This window comes from Hakea prostrata, chromosome 1 (assembly GCF_041222555.1).
Source record: "Hakea prostrata isolate BN-2017 chromosome 1, UWA_Hpros_2, whole genome shotgun sequence".
Classification (NCBI taxonomy): Eukaryota; Viridiplantae; Streptophyta; class Magnoliopsida; order Proteales; family Proteaceae; genus Hakea; species Hakea prostrata.
The window spans coordinates 74268095-74285151 of NC_142600.1; the positions used below are offsets into that span (position 1 = coordinate 74268095).

At 35.3% G+C, this 17057-nt stretch overlaps 1 protein-coding gene and 4 non-coding genes across 5 annotated transcripts; all 5 read right to left on the reverse strand.

Annotated features, from left to right (window-relative positions):
• Positions 1–4469: 4469 nt before the first annotated feature.
• On the reverse strand, positions 4470–4543 carry TRNAI-AAU (transfer RNA isoleucine (anticodon AAU)). The gene has a single exon. It is a non-coding gene; the product is annotated as a tRNA-Ile (tRNA).
• A 744-nt stretch (positions 4544–5287) lies between these two features.
• On the reverse strand, positions 5288–5361 carry TRNAI-AAU (transfer RNA isoleucine (anticodon AAU)). Its single transcript has one exon. It is a non-coding gene; the product is annotated as a tRNA-Ile (tRNA).
• Positions 5362–6127: 766 nt separating this feature from the next.
• TRNAI-AAU (transfer RNA isoleucine (anticodon AAU)) lies at positions 6128–6201 on the reverse strand. Its single transcript has one exon. It is a non-coding gene; the product is annotated as a tRNA-Ile (tRNA).
• Positions 6202–7505: 1304 nt separating this feature from the next.
• On the reverse strand, positions 7506–10869 carry LOC149030007 (cytokinin hydroxylase-like). The gene is made up of 4 exons (XM_089152097.1): positions 10584–10869; positions 10248–10477; positions 8301–8969; positions 7506–7931 (listed from the first exon to the last, which is right to left on the reverse strand). The coding sequence occupies exons 1-4, from the start codon at positions 10843–10845 to the stop codon at positions 7506–7508; spliced, it is 1587 nt and encodes a 528-aa protein (XP_089008223.1). The 5' UTR covers positions 10846–10869.
• A 5123-nt stretch (positions 10870–15992) lies between these two features.
• On the reverse strand, positions 15993–16066 carry TRNAI-AAU (transfer RNA isoleucine (anticodon AAU)). The gene has a single exon. It is a non-coding gene; the product is annotated as a tRNA-Ile (tRNA).
• Between the last annotated feature and the right edge of the window lie 991 nt (positions 16067–17057).

The window sequence follows — 17057 nt, forward strand, 5'->3', positions numbered from 1 at the left end:
TTCCCATATTCTATCAGGTGAAAGAGCAAAATTGAATAACAAATTTTCAAGTGATTAATATGTGAATTTAATTTAATTATTTGAAGGATTTGTGATGTAGATTGATGTAAGGAATATGTTCACGAGAAGAAGAAACAACCAGACCCTGAGTGTGAGACAACAAGTCCTTTGTACAATAGGGCCAGCCATGTAGTCCAGTTCAATCCAGACTTAACAGGCCACTTGCAGCTAGAATCAGAACTTTAATATTAGTTCACTAACTATAATCCTAATTAGATGTTCTATTACTATTATCATCACGCAGATGGCCAGAAACTTCCTAGCAGAAGTCTGAAAATTCTCTCAGAATCTGAAGTGTTGTCCTATTTGTTACTGATATAATTTGAATCAAACTCAGGGTTTCTATCTGACTCAACCAATTAGGGTTTTAACGTACTAATCGGATTGACTTAGAAAGATAAAATGCACAATTGCACCGTTGGATTTGAGGATCAAGAAGTCGTGAAGCTCTTCTCCAAAAATCAGCTCGATCGAACACCGGATGTCCGTTCGATGAATGGCTTGATCAAAATTGAACAGAAACATTCAAAAAGGAGATTTTTCCTTCTTCCTTATCTAAATATAATTATTTTTCCTCTTTTTCTTTCTTTAATCAAATCACAAATAGGAAATATGATATTGAGGTATGCAAGGACTCTTTTCTCCATTTTGACTCTCTCAATAATATCTCTGTAAATTTGATTGATAATTTATAATCTCAGCCATAGATCAAATTTGCCTTCTTTATCTCTTAAATATTTCGGAGTTTGCCCATAATCATATCTCTAGCCCATCATGCTGCATATCAGGCTCATTTTCGCATTTGAGAATTTGAATGGACTTCTTGACGTGTAAAATTGCATGATTCATACTCAAAACTCCAAATATTTGCTTAAATATTGAAAAGTCATAAAATTTGCAAAAACAACATAAAACCCAAGTTAGCTCCACTATAAGTGTGTAAAATGCATGTTTTATGCCCTAAGATTTCACACATAAATGTGCTCATCAGTTGCCTGCTATGTTGCTCTCTCATGCGAAATCTATAACCCTAAACATGAAGGCTTTAAATTATTTCCTTCAGGTTCAAGAGTAAATTTCAATGGGTATGATATTCTTTTAGCTGATCTCGCTGTTCGTATTAATGAATCATATTGGTTTTAAATTTTGGTGCTTCATTATATGGATTTCACTAGGCCTTTCTCATGAACAATTACCTCAAATTATTCATCTTAAGAGAATGGCCAAATGGTTTGAATCACCAATGCTTTGAATCCTAAGTGACGAAAAAAAAATATTGAAAAACCAAAATATATATTTAGGCCTTTATTTTGGTAGGTTTGGGGGTGGGGGTGTCTAACTACCTTTACACGAACTAAAAATCATACCTTGAATGCAGGTAAAGGTTATGCTAATCCACAGGGTCAACTAGCCATCAATGATGCGAAGAAACAGGCCCTGCAAAAGGAAGAATCTATTAGCCTTACTGATGTCCACCAACTACTGACGTCCACCAACAAAGTTGGGGGGAAAAATAAAACTAAGATGAAGAAGACGCGACATGCAAAAAGAAGATGAAGAAGAACGAAGAACAAGAAGAAGATGCAAAAGAGATGAAGAATAACGAAGATGCAAGCAATGATCTACCTTTTTCAATGCTATTTTCGTTCGACCAAAGCTTCCACTGTCGATCTGTCGAACTTCGTAGAGTTCCTCGAGGTAACTTTCGTGAATGCGCAAATAACACATCTGCGGATTTTTATTTGCATCAGCAACAGCCGTTGGCAACAGTGTTGATAGGGTCATGTAATTAAAATTATAATATAATTAAACAGTTGAAAATTGGATTCACTTGTAATTTGTAAAACTTATTTTCTATTTTTAGATTTTAAGGCCCTTGGCGCTTCCCTGAATACTGATTGACATACCTAAGGCATGTCTAGAAATGTTGGGTTAGGTGACCTCATGAGTATTACTACCCTTTCGGCAGGGGTATTGAAGCTGATAAACCTGTGATGTTAGTGGCTGAGTCCTATGTGTCAAGCAAGCCCACTATCATCATAGAGATGTAGGATTGCATATAATAGATTTGGGCTCATGGACGCTCAAGACCAGTGAAATGATCCATAAGAAGACATGGATATCATCATGTCCATTATATGTGGATGACCACTGGGTTAAAGAATGGGATCCAAAAGATGCCTCTCGTTGAGGATTTCATTCATAGGTGGGAAAGTATCGAACCAACAGGGCACTAGGCATGAGGGGGGATATTGGATACTGAACCAAGTTGGTTGGTGCCATAGGAGAAGTATCCATACCACATGTAGTATAAGACTGTATGACTTTGCATTGGGCCTAGGATTATCCTTGACACTCGCCAGTCATAGTGAGAGAGTGGTGACTTAATCCCCAACCATGACTTGACAGGACTATACACAACAACTGCGGAGAACCAGTGCTTGAGTGCCGTGAGGGAAGAGTGATGAGACCGCCCAAAGAAAACTAGTGTGTGACTTAATGCGTCTCTACCATAGAGACTTCATGGTAGAGTTAAGAGCATAAACATTCATATCATTGTCATTAATTACATTATTGATATTCATGTTATATGTGTGGTGTGGAATCCTGTGAATGAATGCATGATATGATGTTGAGTTGACCTCACTGAATTCTTTTGAACTCATTCCTTTTTATATGTCTTTTATATTAGATTACACTGCAAGTTTTGAGGACTTCTTCCAAATGGAGGATTCGTTGCCGACATATCTTCTTGAAGGAGTGACCGAAGAAGAAGTGGCCACACATGGAGCTTAATGTCAGTGTGAATTCCACTAGAGAACTAGTTTAGTTTATTTTTCCACTGCAAATAAAACGTTCCTCTTTTCTTTTCAAAACTCTGATGTTATACTTTTATTTTGAAGTAATGGATGATTGTAACCAATATTTCAGTTTTGATAACTTAATATGATAAACTTTATTTATTCTTGTCCATTTAATTATGCTATATCATGTTTTGTATAGGTTTGTCACTGAACCCAGATCTTGCAGTGTATCACCCTCACGGGCATTCGGATATGACCGGATTTGGCTGGGTAGGGTGTGACAGGAGCAATTCAGCCGCTTTGCTGGATCAGGAAGTGGCCACAAGAAGAGGAGAAGACAAGTATGCTTGGGAAGGAGAGGAGAAGTGAGATGCTTCCAAACTTCTCCTCTCCTTCCCAAGCGAAAGAAGGGAAATGAAGAATGAGAGAAAGAATGCAGATTCGGGATTTGGGAGTCGGATAAATAAAGTGTTGATTTTGTAAATTAATAAACCTTAAATCCTTAAAATGTAAAAATAGAAAATAGTTCTTACAAGTGAACCCACACTATTTGATTCTCAATTGTTTGATCATATTTTGATGACATGTTGCTATCAATATCGTTGTCAGCAACTAGCAACGGCTGCTGCAAATAAAAATCCCAAAAAACATGAATCTACAAACAATCTTGAGCTAAAAATGTGAATCTCCAAAATTTCATGAATCCAACGATTTACAACAACCCAACGGTTATAAATTTTTCATTTATAAAATTAACTATTTGGTTGTGGAATGAAATCTGTGGATTCATCCTAAAAAACTATTTGGTTGTGGAATGAAATCTGTGAATTCATCCTAAAAAACTATTTGGTCAACGTGATTTTTGTGAATGTGCAAATATTTATCTTTTTATAGTAGCAATGAAATATATGGATCACTCCATACTCGTAAATCTATAGATTCACGTTTTTAGTGTAAAAAGATAAACCTCTAGATTTCATGAATCCAAAGATTTTTACAACCAAACGGGTATAAATCTTAGATTCATGAATCTAAATATTTCAAATTTCTGGATTCATGTAACCAAAATCTGGCTCTAAAAACAATTTTGTGACTCATTACAAAAAAATCATTAACTCACTCCATAAGGGCCTGTTTGGTTACACGAGTCTGAAGATTTCAAATCTATAGATTTCAAATCTATGGAGTTATAATTTATAAAATTAGATGTTTGGTTGTGGAATGAAAACTGTGGATTCATCCTAAAAAACTATTTGATCGACGTGATTTTTGTGAATGTGCAAATGTATAACTTTTTTGAAATCTCTGGATTTCACCCCTTACCCATAAATCTACAGATTCACATTTTTAGTGTAAAAAGGTGAATCTCTAGATTTCTGAAATCTAGAGATTTTTACAACCAAACAGGTATAATTCTCAGATTCATGAATCCAGAGATTTGAAATCTCTGGATTCATGTAACCAAACAGGCCCTAAACCAATGAGGCCCTAAAAAAGTTTTGTGACTCATTACCAAAAACATCATTAACTCACTCCATAAAATGATTTTTGTATACTAATTACTAACTTTGACGTTTTTCTCTTTAGATGAATAAAATTTCAATTTGGCCTATGCAGGTCTCGAACCTGCGACCTTCGCGTTATTAGCACGACGCTCTAACCAACTGAGCTAATAGGCCAACATATACTTAGAGGTCAAATTAAACTTTTCATTTTAACAAAAAAAGAAAAAAGAAAAAAGAAAAAAGAAAAGGTACCACTGAAAACCAATTTAATCTCTATAGGATAATCTCTATATTCTAATTTGTTGTTTTCCTTTTTGGATGACAAAACTTTAATTTGGCCCATGCCGGTCTCAAACTTGCGACATTCGCGTAATTAGCACGACGCTCTAACCAACTAAACTAATAGACCAACAAAACAAAATTTAATTTTTCTAACAAAAAGTGCATGAATGGAAAAACAATTTAATTCTCCATAGTATAATCTCTATATTCTAATTTCGTTGTTTTCCTTTTTGGCCAAACAAAACTTTAATTTGGCCCATGCGGGTCTCAGACCTGCGACCTTTGCATAATTAGCACAACGTGCTAACCAACTAAACTAATAGGCCAACATACAAAATATATTTTTTTTAACAAAAAGAGCATTAATGGAAAAATAATTTGATTCTCCATAGAATAATTCTCTACTTTAACTTCGATATTTTCCTTTTTGGATTAACAAAACTTTAATTTGGCCTATGCAGTCTTGAGACCTGCGACCTTTGCATAATTAGCATAACGCTCTAACCAATTAAGCTAATAGGCCAAAAAAAAACAAAAACAAAAAGAGCATTAATGGAAAAATAATTTGATTCTCTATAGAATAATTTTATACTTTAAACTTCAATGTTTTCCTTTTTGGATTAACAAAACTTTATTTGGCCTATGTAGGTCTCGAACCTGCGACCTTCGCGTTATTAGCACGACGCTCTAACCAACTGAGCTAATAGGCCGATATATACTTTATAAATTGAAATAAAATTTGATTTTTGAGCAAAAAGAACACAAATGAAAAAAGCAATTATCCATAGAATAATCTGTCTATTATAACTTTGATGTTTTTATTTTTAGATGAATAAAACTTTAATTTGGCTCATGCAAGTCTCTGCCCTACGACCTTCGCATTATTAGCACACGACCCTCTAACCAACTCGTGCCAATGCAATTTGACTTTAATGTTTTATTTTGGCCCATGCAGGTTTGGAATCTACAACTTTTGCGTTATTAGCATGATGCTCTAACCAACTAAGCTAATAGGTCAATATATACTTTTATAATTACTTTTCTTCTTATCTTAGGGTTTTTATCTAATAGAATATATAAACTGTTAGATTTTTGTTATTATTATTATTTTTTTTTTTGGGTGAAGCCAAAGAGTTTGTATATGGGGGGAATATTACTAATATATGTGCCACCCGATGGGTGCAAACCCAAGAACTCCTTGTGGGAGGGTGGCCTTTTAACTGCTCTATTAATCCACCATTGACAAAAAATATCAAGTCATTGTGAAGGAAAAACAAATTTGAATTCTTCAATGTAACAATTTTCTTTAATTATGAATTTATAAAACATCATTAACTCACTCAAATCTATGGAGTTATAATTTATAAAAAGTTTCTATGGAGTCATAATTCTACAGATTCACATAACCAAACAGGCTTTAAAATCACTAACTTTGATGTTTTTTTTTTTTCCTTTGGATGATTAAAAATTTTAATTTGGCCCATGCAGGTCTCGAACCTGCGACCTTCGCGTTATTAGCACGACGCTCTAACCAACTGAGCTAATGGGCCACCATATATATTTAAGTCAAAATGAACTAATTTATATATAAAAAAAAGTATGAATGAAAAAAACAATTTAATTCTCCATAAGATAATCTCTATATTCTAATTTGGTTGTTTTCCTTTTTGGATGAACAAAACTTTAATTTGGCCCATGTAGGTCTGACGTCTCAAACGAGCTTCGCGTTATTAACACCACACTCTAACCAACTAAACTAATAACCCAACAAAACAAAATTTATTTATTTATTTTTTAATGAAAAGAGCATGAATGAAAAAATAATTAGATTATCCATGGAATAATCTCTCTACTTTAATAGGCCGAAAAAACAAAATGTAATTTTTTAATGAAAAGAGGTCGAATGGAAAAATAATTTGATTTTCCAATAATCTCTCTGCTTGAACTTCGATGTTTTTCTTTTGGATTAACAAAACTTTAATTTGGTTATCGTGTTATTAGCACAACGCTTTAACCAACTTGAGCTAATAGGCCAATATGTATTTATCGATCGAATTTTATTTTCAGCAAAAAGAACACAAATTAAATTATAATTTGATTATCCATAGAATAATCTCTCTATTATAACTTTGATATTTTTATTTTTAGATGAGTAAAACTTTAATTTGACTCAGGCAGGTCAAAGCTAATATTGTCAAGAGCAAATTGCACTAGCACCCCAAAATGGAGGTCTAAAGAACTGACACCCCACTTTATGCATAAAAAGTATAAAGATCCCAAAATTGGATTTTCATTGGATATATTTGTCGATTTTGTTATTGAAAATCTTTCGGACACTGTTTATTATAGGGATATTTTTGAAAATAAAACAGTGATTTAACTGTTTTCTTCAGTGATAATTTTGACAAATATATTTAATGAAAATCCAGTTTTGGGGTCTTTGTGCTTTTTAAACATAAAGTGAGATATCAGTGCTTTAAGGACTCCATTTTAGAACACCATGCAATTTACTCTATTGTTAATATATACTTTGGGATTTGAAATGCAATCGGTGTTTTATCGTTTACAACTCCTGCCAATGTAGTTTGACTTTAATGTTTTCCTTTTAGATGAATTAAATATTAAATTAGCCCATGAAGGTTTGGAACATATGACCTATGCGTGATTAGCATGATGCTCTAACCAACTAAGCTAATAGGTCAATGTATACGTTTTTAATTGCTTTTCTTCTAATCTTAGGGTTTTCATCTGATGGAATGTATAAACTCTTAGAATATCAATTCGTGGTGGAGACAAAACAAATTTGAATTCTTCAATGTAACAATTTTACAAGAAAAAATTTGATAAGGGCTTTCTAAAGGGCTCGAAGCACAATTGGCAAGCCATGGTTAGGCCTCAGAGAGAGCATAATGGTGGGAGAATGACAATAGCTTGGAGAAAGGGAGAAAGAAAACCTACGCAACATAAGGGTCAACACAATCTTGTATTCCATATGGGTCAAGTTCTTACCCACACACATTCTACCTCCAAACCCGAAAGGCATATACCCCATCTTGTGGTTGCTGCCCCCATTCGGATCTTCCTTGAACCTATCGGGTCTGAACTCGTTCACATCTTTACCCCAAATACTCCTATCATGATGCATTCCTACAGTATCTATCCAAATATTTGTTCCCTTGGGAATAACCATTCGCCCGACCCGGATGTCTTCTCTTGCTTGTCTTTGAGCGTTCGGTGCTGATGGATACAAACGTAACACCTCATTCATCACCCATCCCATCTGTCACACAGGAAATTGCCCATCAGATGAAGGAAAAAAGAAAAAAAAAAAAAAAAAAAAAAAGAAGAAGAGTATATTTACTAAACTACCCATAACACATCAAATTGAAAAACCACGTGCTGGTCAACACGCTAACAACTATGAAGCTGATGGAACGAATTGAGCTGAGACAAAGTCCGTACTGATTTTTTTTACCTTACATATCATGTGGGATCTATTCTGAATTATTTTATCAGTTGTGGACCCCACACAATATGTATGGAAAAATTTTTTTTGAGAGCGGCGAGCACTTATAGAAGTGATTCGCACTCACACATTAGATTGATGCAATCTAGTGCCCATATTTCAGAGCCCGGTTAGAAATTATACCTTCTTGAGTCGAGCAAGCGTGGTAGGATCAAGGGGGCCATCTCCGGCAACTTCTTTGATCTCTTCCCTCAGATGATCTTGCCACTCAGGATGCAAGGCCAAGAGCAGCAACGTCCATGTGATGGCCAAAGCCGTCGTCTCATGACCACCGAAGAAGAATGTCTTCAACTCGTCCACGAGCTCTCTCTCTGTAAGCTTCTCCTTCTTCTTATCAATTCCCTTTTGCCCATCAAGTGTTTGGTTATTGTTCTCTGACGATTGATCAGCAAGTAAAAGCCCAAGCAGATCTTGTTGTTGTGGGTGATCATGATCATCATCTGCAACTCTGCTTAGTCTTCTCTTCCTGGAATCTATGATCAATAAGAGTAGACTATCGATTTCCTTTCCTAGTTTTCTCGATTTCAAGGTGTTTTTAGTGTACATGAGCTTGCTGAAAGGAACACCAACCAAGCGATTAGACTTGAAGAGTGACACTTGCATGGCTCTTAATTTCTCAAACACTTTACGCCCATTGTCGTCGTTGATACCAAAGGCTGTCTTTGCAATGATCTCAGCAGCTGTACTTATGACTTCTCGCTCAACATCGATTGTGGGCTCACCAGAGGCAATGAGGGTATCCCACCGGTCTAGCATATGATTGGCAGACTCCACCATTGAGCTTGCTAGTGCCTAAGGGATCAACAAAAGTAAATAAAGTCAAGTTTATGGTGCAATCAAGTGCAAGGAAAGAAAGAAAGATAAAAAAAAAAAAGAAAAATGACAAAATCATTGAATTCAATACGAATAAAAAGTGGTGAAAGCATTTTTCTATGCTATCAGAGTCAGATTTCGATCTGGGACATGTGAGTTATGGACTCACCACGCTTCTGCTGAGACATTTTAATTATATTTTTTTAATAAATATTTTTCATTGTTGCATACCGCTAATTGGACAATTTTGAGTGATAATGGAAACTAAATGATGGTTTAGTAAATAGAATCAACAGTTGAGAATGATTGTGTAGTGGAGCTGGGTCGGAGTGGATCGTGCATGGGCCCACCATAGTCGAACTGGATTAAAGTATTGACTGATAACACTAAAATAGACTAATTGAATTAATGGTGTCGTTTGATGGGCTGGAAGTGTATAAGGTGAGAATAAAATGAAGAGTTTTTTAGGGTTTTTAAATGTGAGAATGTTTACTTGTCTCCTTTGTTCCATTTCCTGGCTTCTTCAAAATCAAAGAATTCCGAAGGAAAGTCAAAGAAAGGTAGCAAATTTTCTCACCCAATATTTTTCTTTGCAAAAGCTAATCAAAAATTGTTAAGAAGTTTGAATTATTTGAGGAAAAGGCTAATCTTGCCTTAAGATTTCCACAACATGTGGGCCTAGTCACTCAATTTTTGGAACCCAACCTCTTGGGCTTGACTTTAGTGCCGTGAACAGTCAATCAAGATTTGACTGGAGAATTCGATCTTGACCATCTGTTTCTCAAAAGAGTAAAAGTATATACACTTTTCGAAAATGTACGATCAAGATCTTATTCTCTACAGCTCCGAAGCAATTTCGCAACTTCCCACCAACCAAAAAAAGTCCTTAACAAGAGAGGAAAGGATAACGGTTTCACAGCACCGACTGATCATTTAGTCTAGAGAGAGAGAGAGAGCAATGGCTCTCGATAAGGAAATCGATCAACAACCTGAACCCATTTAAAACCATCAAAGCGGTCGCTTTACTAAATTGAACGTTTGAACAGTTAAATGAAATCTAAAGGGTTTATAAAAGCACAACGAGAAGGAAATCTTTTTGGTCAATTGGTGAAAGAGAAGATGGAATCAATAAATCATGTTCATGCAAGCTATGACGTATACGTAAATGAGAAGAGTTTGACTGCATGAAACTATACTATGACCTGCCATGAAAATGAGAGAGGGAGAAGAAGAAGAAGAAGAAGAAGAAAATGAGACCTTGAGGTTGGTTGGTGAGAATGCATTTGCAATGAGATGACGATGATGAACCCATTCCTCCCCTTCCACCATGACCAATCCTTTCCCAAACATAGGTTTTCTGTCATATTTGAACACATTGGGCTTTCCCCAGCTCTTGGCTTTTACTTCTGATGACATTTGCTTCAGGAACTCAGGATCTGCAACATACAGAAAAGGCTCTGTTCCAAGCCAATACACAAATACTTTTCCTGAAACAAACAAGAAAGATTGAAACCCTTTTCAAGTTAGCTATATATACACAGAGGTAATCCATATCCATTAACTCAACATGATTGAAGCTTAAGTACTAATTACCATATGTCTTCCTCCACCGGGCAAAGTAAGGAAAGACAGTTGAATGGATGTTATGGGTTTCATTTACAGATTCAAGAGAATCTTTCTCCTCCTCCTTTCTTCTCATATCTTCAATGTTTCCCAAAGGGAAATTCGGTTTTGGACCTCGAAAACCATTCTTCCTGAGCCGTTTATATGCTTGGATTGGTGAAACCCAACATACGAACATGACAAGGGCTGCCATGGCTAATCCCAGAACTTGCAGAAACTGAAGAAAACCCATTTCTCCTACCCCTCTCTCTCTCTCTCTCTCTCTTTCTCTCTCTCTCTATCTGTTTCTGTTTCTGTTTCCTTTCTATGAGCAGATTGAGGATTGATTAATTGTACTCAGAGGGAGGAGAACTGGGGTATTTATAGATGAAGAGGGTTCAAGAATGTCGGATTTTGACTTTAAGAAACGAGTTGAACTTGTTCAACTTCGAAGGCATTTCGGTCTCACTCGTGCATTACATTTTTTTCTTTTTTAATCTTTTTCCCATGGTTTCTTTCTACGCTTCTTTCCTATTTCTTTCCTTTTCACCCTTTCCAACCAGGTGTCTGGATGCAACTGCAAGTGATGACGACGAAGGCTTCACGATTGTGTCCCACTTCTTTTTGTGTTGCTCAAGTGCTACTAGACTATTCTCTTTGCTTTTTGTGAATTTGACGTAAGAGGTGATGTGGATTGTGGTTTGATATAGCCAAGGAATTGAGATTCTTTCCAAACACTAGATTAAGACCCTAAACTAGGATTTTTATTTTATTTTTTATGGATAATAAAAATATATATTCTTTATAGAATGAAACAATTCAGGTATTGATTAATTTGTATTCTATTAATAGAAGGCTGTCCATGATAAAAAAAGAATTAATTCAAATACAAGAATAGATGATGTGGGCTTAGGTGATCATGACTCATGATGGAAATTACCATAAGGATATTTACCTCAATTAACCTTAAAATTTTTGAAATTTTGGATAATTAATGTTAAATGTTATCAGTCAAAAATCTTCGTAGAAGAGATCAAAAGTCTAAGGTCAAAGTTTTTAATCAAAGTTGAATTTTTTTTTTCTTCTTCTCTACTTAGTTTTTTTCATTATTCAAATTAATTAAAAGGGTTAGACATTTTCATCATCCAATTTATGTCAAACCAAAATGGTGTCTGAAATGTTCTATATCTAATAATCCAATTCAAGGCTCAAGCGAGTGAAATGAATCAGTCTTGAATGCATAATAATTGAATAGAAGTTTCAAATAACATTTCATTGCAAATCAACAGAAGCAACTGCGGTTGATAAATGTTTTTTTGATTAATTCTCCAAACTAGTTTTCAAATCCTAAAAGCCAATTCAATGCCATTTTCTTGTCTCTATATTAACCTAAATATAAATTATAAAAAACAAGAAAATAACAAGTCAACCACATGTAAAATTAAGGGTTGACAATTCATGTCATTTCCATTAATTTGCTAAAAGGAAGAAAATCTTGGTTTGAAATTGGATAAGCATCAAGAATTTAATTATGTCTTTGAAATTTTTTCTCTTTATGCAGGTAGAGCGTTCAAATGTTATTATAATTTTTGAGATATATTTTCAAGAATTGAGGTTCATTCGGTTCAGCTTACATACACTTCAACTACACTCCGCGGGGGAGGGGGGTAACTTTGTGTATAAGGAGAGTGATAGTTATTATATATATGACAGGGCTTTGTCATTAGTCGTAAAGAAATTCAAACTCTTGACTTTATACTATGAAGCGGCTTTTTGGACTCCATAAACTAGTTTGCAAGGCAAAATAACTTAAGATCATATCAATCCATATCAAAATTTATTTTCATCATTAGTATATGTGATATCAAAAGAAATGAACCCTAACACAATGGTCAACGGATCACAATATAACTTGAGGTCAATACATCAAAAACTATATTAAATTGTTGAACAATTGGTCATATAATCGAGACTTCTAGTGTAAAAGCCAAACAGACAAATATATTTTCCATTGGGAAATTATTGAGAAAAGCAATAGAAGCTACCTTATTGCTTCTTTACCTAAGTTATGTGCATAGGTTGACATTGTTTATTGCTTCTTTTTCTTTCTTGCCATGAACATGTCTCTGACTTGTTTCCTTTGATTGTTTCATGCGAGATGTTCACATCTAATTAAATCCAATTTGAGCTGACCTGATCTCAATATGGTCAATGACATTTTAGACAATAACGGAGCTGATCACATCTAATATTCTCATTGGTGAGATATGTTTTGACTTTTGGGTTGGAAAATGGAAATGTTGATTTAAGAATTGACTTTCGTGTTAAATAATTATAAAGGAAACAAGCCGAAAAATGAGTAAGAAATCGACAAAACTTCGAAGGTGGATTTTAAAAATTGATTTTTAAGATGAGAAAAGTAAATGGAGTGAGTGACCATCCAAACACAGAATAGCAGTTTGAGTGCAACCAGGGGAAGGGACGGAGGGTGGGAACACGGGGGCCGTGACTCAGCTTAGGGTTTTAATAAGTAGATGAACAACAGAGACACGTCATCACGTCAAGTTCCAAAAAATGTTGACTACTTTTCAGCTTTCAAACTTCCGACCATGGTCGGTTGGAGACAGCAGTTAAACCGGTTTATTTCGTGGTCTAAGTTACTGTTTTGGTCTATGTTTTTGTTGGATGTTGATTTTAATATATTTGCTTTTAAGTTTCTAAAGTTCAAAAACCGTGTCCCCTCATGGTCTTATCCCCATTATGGGGCTGAAATTCGAGAAATGTATGTGATACAGAAGTCTCCTACCCGGCCGGGTCTGACCCGGTTGGCGCTCAGCATACCACCTAGTCGGGATAAGAGCCAACTAACTTGACCAAAGCATAACGTATGTTTGACTTGTATGGCAACCATTCTCAATCGAGAAGGTCAACTCAATAATCGATCGAGTGGGACCAACGACATGGAGGCATAATCTCAGGAGAAACAACAGCCTACGTCGGGTAAACTTACCAAATACATAAAAGGTAATACTTACAGTATAAATACCAAGACACTCCCCTCCGGTAGGCATCCAATACATTCTGAACATAATCTTGTGTAATTCTTGTACGGGATCTTATTCTGTTTACTATCTGACTAAGCCATCGGAGGCGGTTGCCTAGTATTCTAGCCGGCCGGCATTTAACCTTTCTTGCAGGACTCATCGTCTTCATAACAAGAGGTGGTTTAGTTGGATACAACAACGACATAACTGAGACGCATCAGTATGGTCACTCAAATTTGTAGGCAGATCAATGTTATCACTGATCACCTAGCATGGAGGGACTAGTCGGTGGTAATTTTTACTTCATAACCCATTTCTTCTCCTTGGTTGCAGTTTCTTTCTTATTCTGTTTTCCTAGCTTTGCAGCCTCAATGAATGAGTTTTTTACCACACACCCCCAAAAATAAAATTTTCCTCGATGCTAGAGGCAAAGCCTTGTTTTATATTCAAATTAAAAATAACATCCTGAGAATGTAGTCAATGTGCACGGAAGCTAGTCTAGGCAACCTAGCTTGCTAATTAGTCTTATATGATATCTACTATTTCTTTCTTTTTTTAAAAGGGTAAATAGGCTTTCGTTCTCTTTTTTTTTTGGGTCATCATTGTCAGCCAAATTCAATTACCGGGGCCCCATAGATCGAGGGAGGGCAAAGATACATAAGAATAAAGACCTCTTTGGTTTTAGTACCTTTACATAAAATGCTACTACTACTGTGTTAGAAGTACGACCACAGTAATAAGAAGTCAGAGCCTAGATATACAAGAATTCCGAAGCCACATATTGGAAATAAGGCAGTCTATCTTTTGTTAAATGGACAGAACCTTCTTGACTAGAATATATGCACTTATGTTGGCAGATCTAGGGACATAAGAAAACCAACATTGCCTTTACCAAAAAAAAAAAAACATACGCGGCAGAGGTGGGCTAGCTAGCTGAAGCATAACCTCAACAAAGCTTATATGGTGTCTACCAAAAAGCAAAAGCTTATATGATGGTGCATATTTTTGGTCCCCTACTATGTGCTAGTCTTTTGGTCCCCTACCGATTGGCCCTACTTTTCTACCGTACTTTTTATCTTTTTCTAAGGGTAATCTTCCTAGGAACTACTATGTGCTAGTCTTTCGGTCCCCTACCGATTGGCCCTACTTTCCTACCATACTTTTTACCTTTTTCTAAGGGTAATCTTCTTAGCTCCTACCCTGGTTGGTCACACACAACCTCCATGACTTAAAAAAGTCAGTCTTCGAAGTCGCTACTCGACACTGTTAATAATGGTCCCAAAATCTTTTTTCATAATTACACTTTCTTTCCAAAAGAGATAGGTGTTATCATGTACGTATTTATGATGTTTTCCTAAAGTCACATATTTAAGATAATATATATATTTTTATTTTTTTAATTTTTATTTAAAAAAAAAATAATCAATAGGGCCGAAAGGGCAAATGCAAGGCTCAAATGACGACTGTCTGATCGCGTTTGGCGTACTTCATATGAAATTAGTTGGGTTCACATTGGACCTCCGGTTTATATTTTAATTTTGAGCAATCAATTTGTCGGATGTGATCAAATTTGTGTCTCTAAGTTAGACTTTCCTGATGTCTGTTGAGATAGTTTGAATCTTTAATTTACTTCCACTGTCTGAACCCATCAATATTGGAGGATTGATGGTTCACTCAAACATTGATCAACAGATGATATATATATATATATATATATAAAGAAAAGTCAGATTTTGCAAATATAGATTGGGAAATCTTACCAACCAATAAGAGGACAAAAAAGTGGATTTATTTAGTGGGGCCGGTGGGGTTCATATGTTATATAAATAGAGAAATCAAAGTGTGGATTTCCTTAATAAAACTATAAAAGGAGTTCCTATATGGCCATATATACCATAGCAAGAGTTGAACTCTGTAAGTCTACATCTTACTAAAAACAAAAAAAACAAAAAATCTTGCTTTGGCATTTAAATACATGTCAATAACCCAACTAGTCCAAATATAGTATAAGTTTGTATTAGATAGAAACAAAGGTGCAATTAACTTGAAAATTAACAATATAGAGAATAGGGCAAGAATCTAGATACTTGAAATCTTGAGACTTACGTAACCAAACAGGCTCTAAAACCACTAACTTTGACGTTTTTCTCTTTGGATGAATGAAGCAAACTCTAGATTTCATGAACCCAATCACACCAAATGAAACGGATATAAATTTCCCATTAATGATTCCAGATTCATGTAACCAAAAAGGCCCTAAATCAGTTTTGTGACCCATTACCAAAAACATCATTAACTCACTCCATAAAATCACTAACTTTGATGTTTTTCTCTTTGGATGAATAAAAATTCAATTTGGCCCATGCAGGTCTCGAACCTGCGACCTTCGCGTTATTAGCACGACGCTCTAACCAACTGAGCTAATGGGCCACTATACACATTTAGGTCAAAATGAACTCTTCTTTTTAACCAACAAAAAAAAAAAGTACGAATGGAAAATTCAATTTAGTTCTCCATAGGATAATCTCCATATTCTAATTTCGTTGTTTTCCTTTTTGGATGAACAAAAGTTTAATTTGGCCCATGCAACTTTGAGGTCTCAAACAACCTTCGCGTTATTAACACGACACTCTAACCAACTAAACTAATAGGCCAACAAAACAATATAGAATAGGTCAATAAATCAGAGATAACCTGTAATCAATATACTTTTCCAAGTTGGAATGGAGTTCACTACGTAGGTGACATGTGAAGACCACAGGCTCGTGCTCTTGGAGATGAATCTCGAATGGATTTGCCAAATCAGAGACGAGATTATATACATGGCATACTACATATATCTCACAATGGTTCACTAGTTCATTCTTACATACCAAGCAAAACCCTTGAGAAAATCAAACTCAATAACAACAACGAGCAACACTATACTTCTAGCAAGATAGAGGTGCTAAAATGGAAAGATGGTTACCAGGCTTGGCGGTAGTTAGAGATGCAAGAGCTTCAACCATTTTGACTTCACAATTGAGGCATCAAATCAAACATTTGAACAAGAACACTTCTCCAAGCCTCTCTTTTTTTGGTCAACAAACTGAAAACTTAATTATATATAATGGAGAGAGTTGTTACGAAATGTCAAACAAATGACCACGCTACTTTATCAAAATTATAGTAGTTTTTTCTTTGTTCTATTATCTCGACGTGTCTCTTCTCTACTGCGAGTGTTCTCTTCTCCTCCTCTAAGAGTGATAAGCTTCTACTTGGAACCTTACTCCTTCTTACCCCCTGACCTAAACTAGCACATAATGAGCCCACCTTCAAAATTTCTAAAGGAAAGGTTAAAAGTCAAAAGATTAAGTTGCAATAACGTTAAAAAAAAATAAAATTGTGAATCTGTGTTTGTTCAAAATGGCTGAAGGTAGTT

What these genes read in the sequence shown, in the direction of transcription:
- LOC149030007 (XM_089152097.1), bottom strand. Translation starts at nt 10,845, where the DNA reads ATGGGTTTTCTTCAGTTTCTGCAAGTTCTGGGATTAGCCATGGCAGCC. An exon ending in TCTCACCAACCAACCTCAAG is followed by an intron (nt 8,970 to 10,247) that starts GTCTCATTTTCT and finishes TTGATCCCTTAG; the next exon opens with GCACTAGCAAGCTCAATGGT. An exon ending in CGCTTGCTCGACTCAAGAAG is followed by an intron (nt 7,932 to 8,300) that starts GTATAATTTCTA and finishes CCTGTGTGACAG; the next exon opens with ATGGGATGGGTGATGAATGA.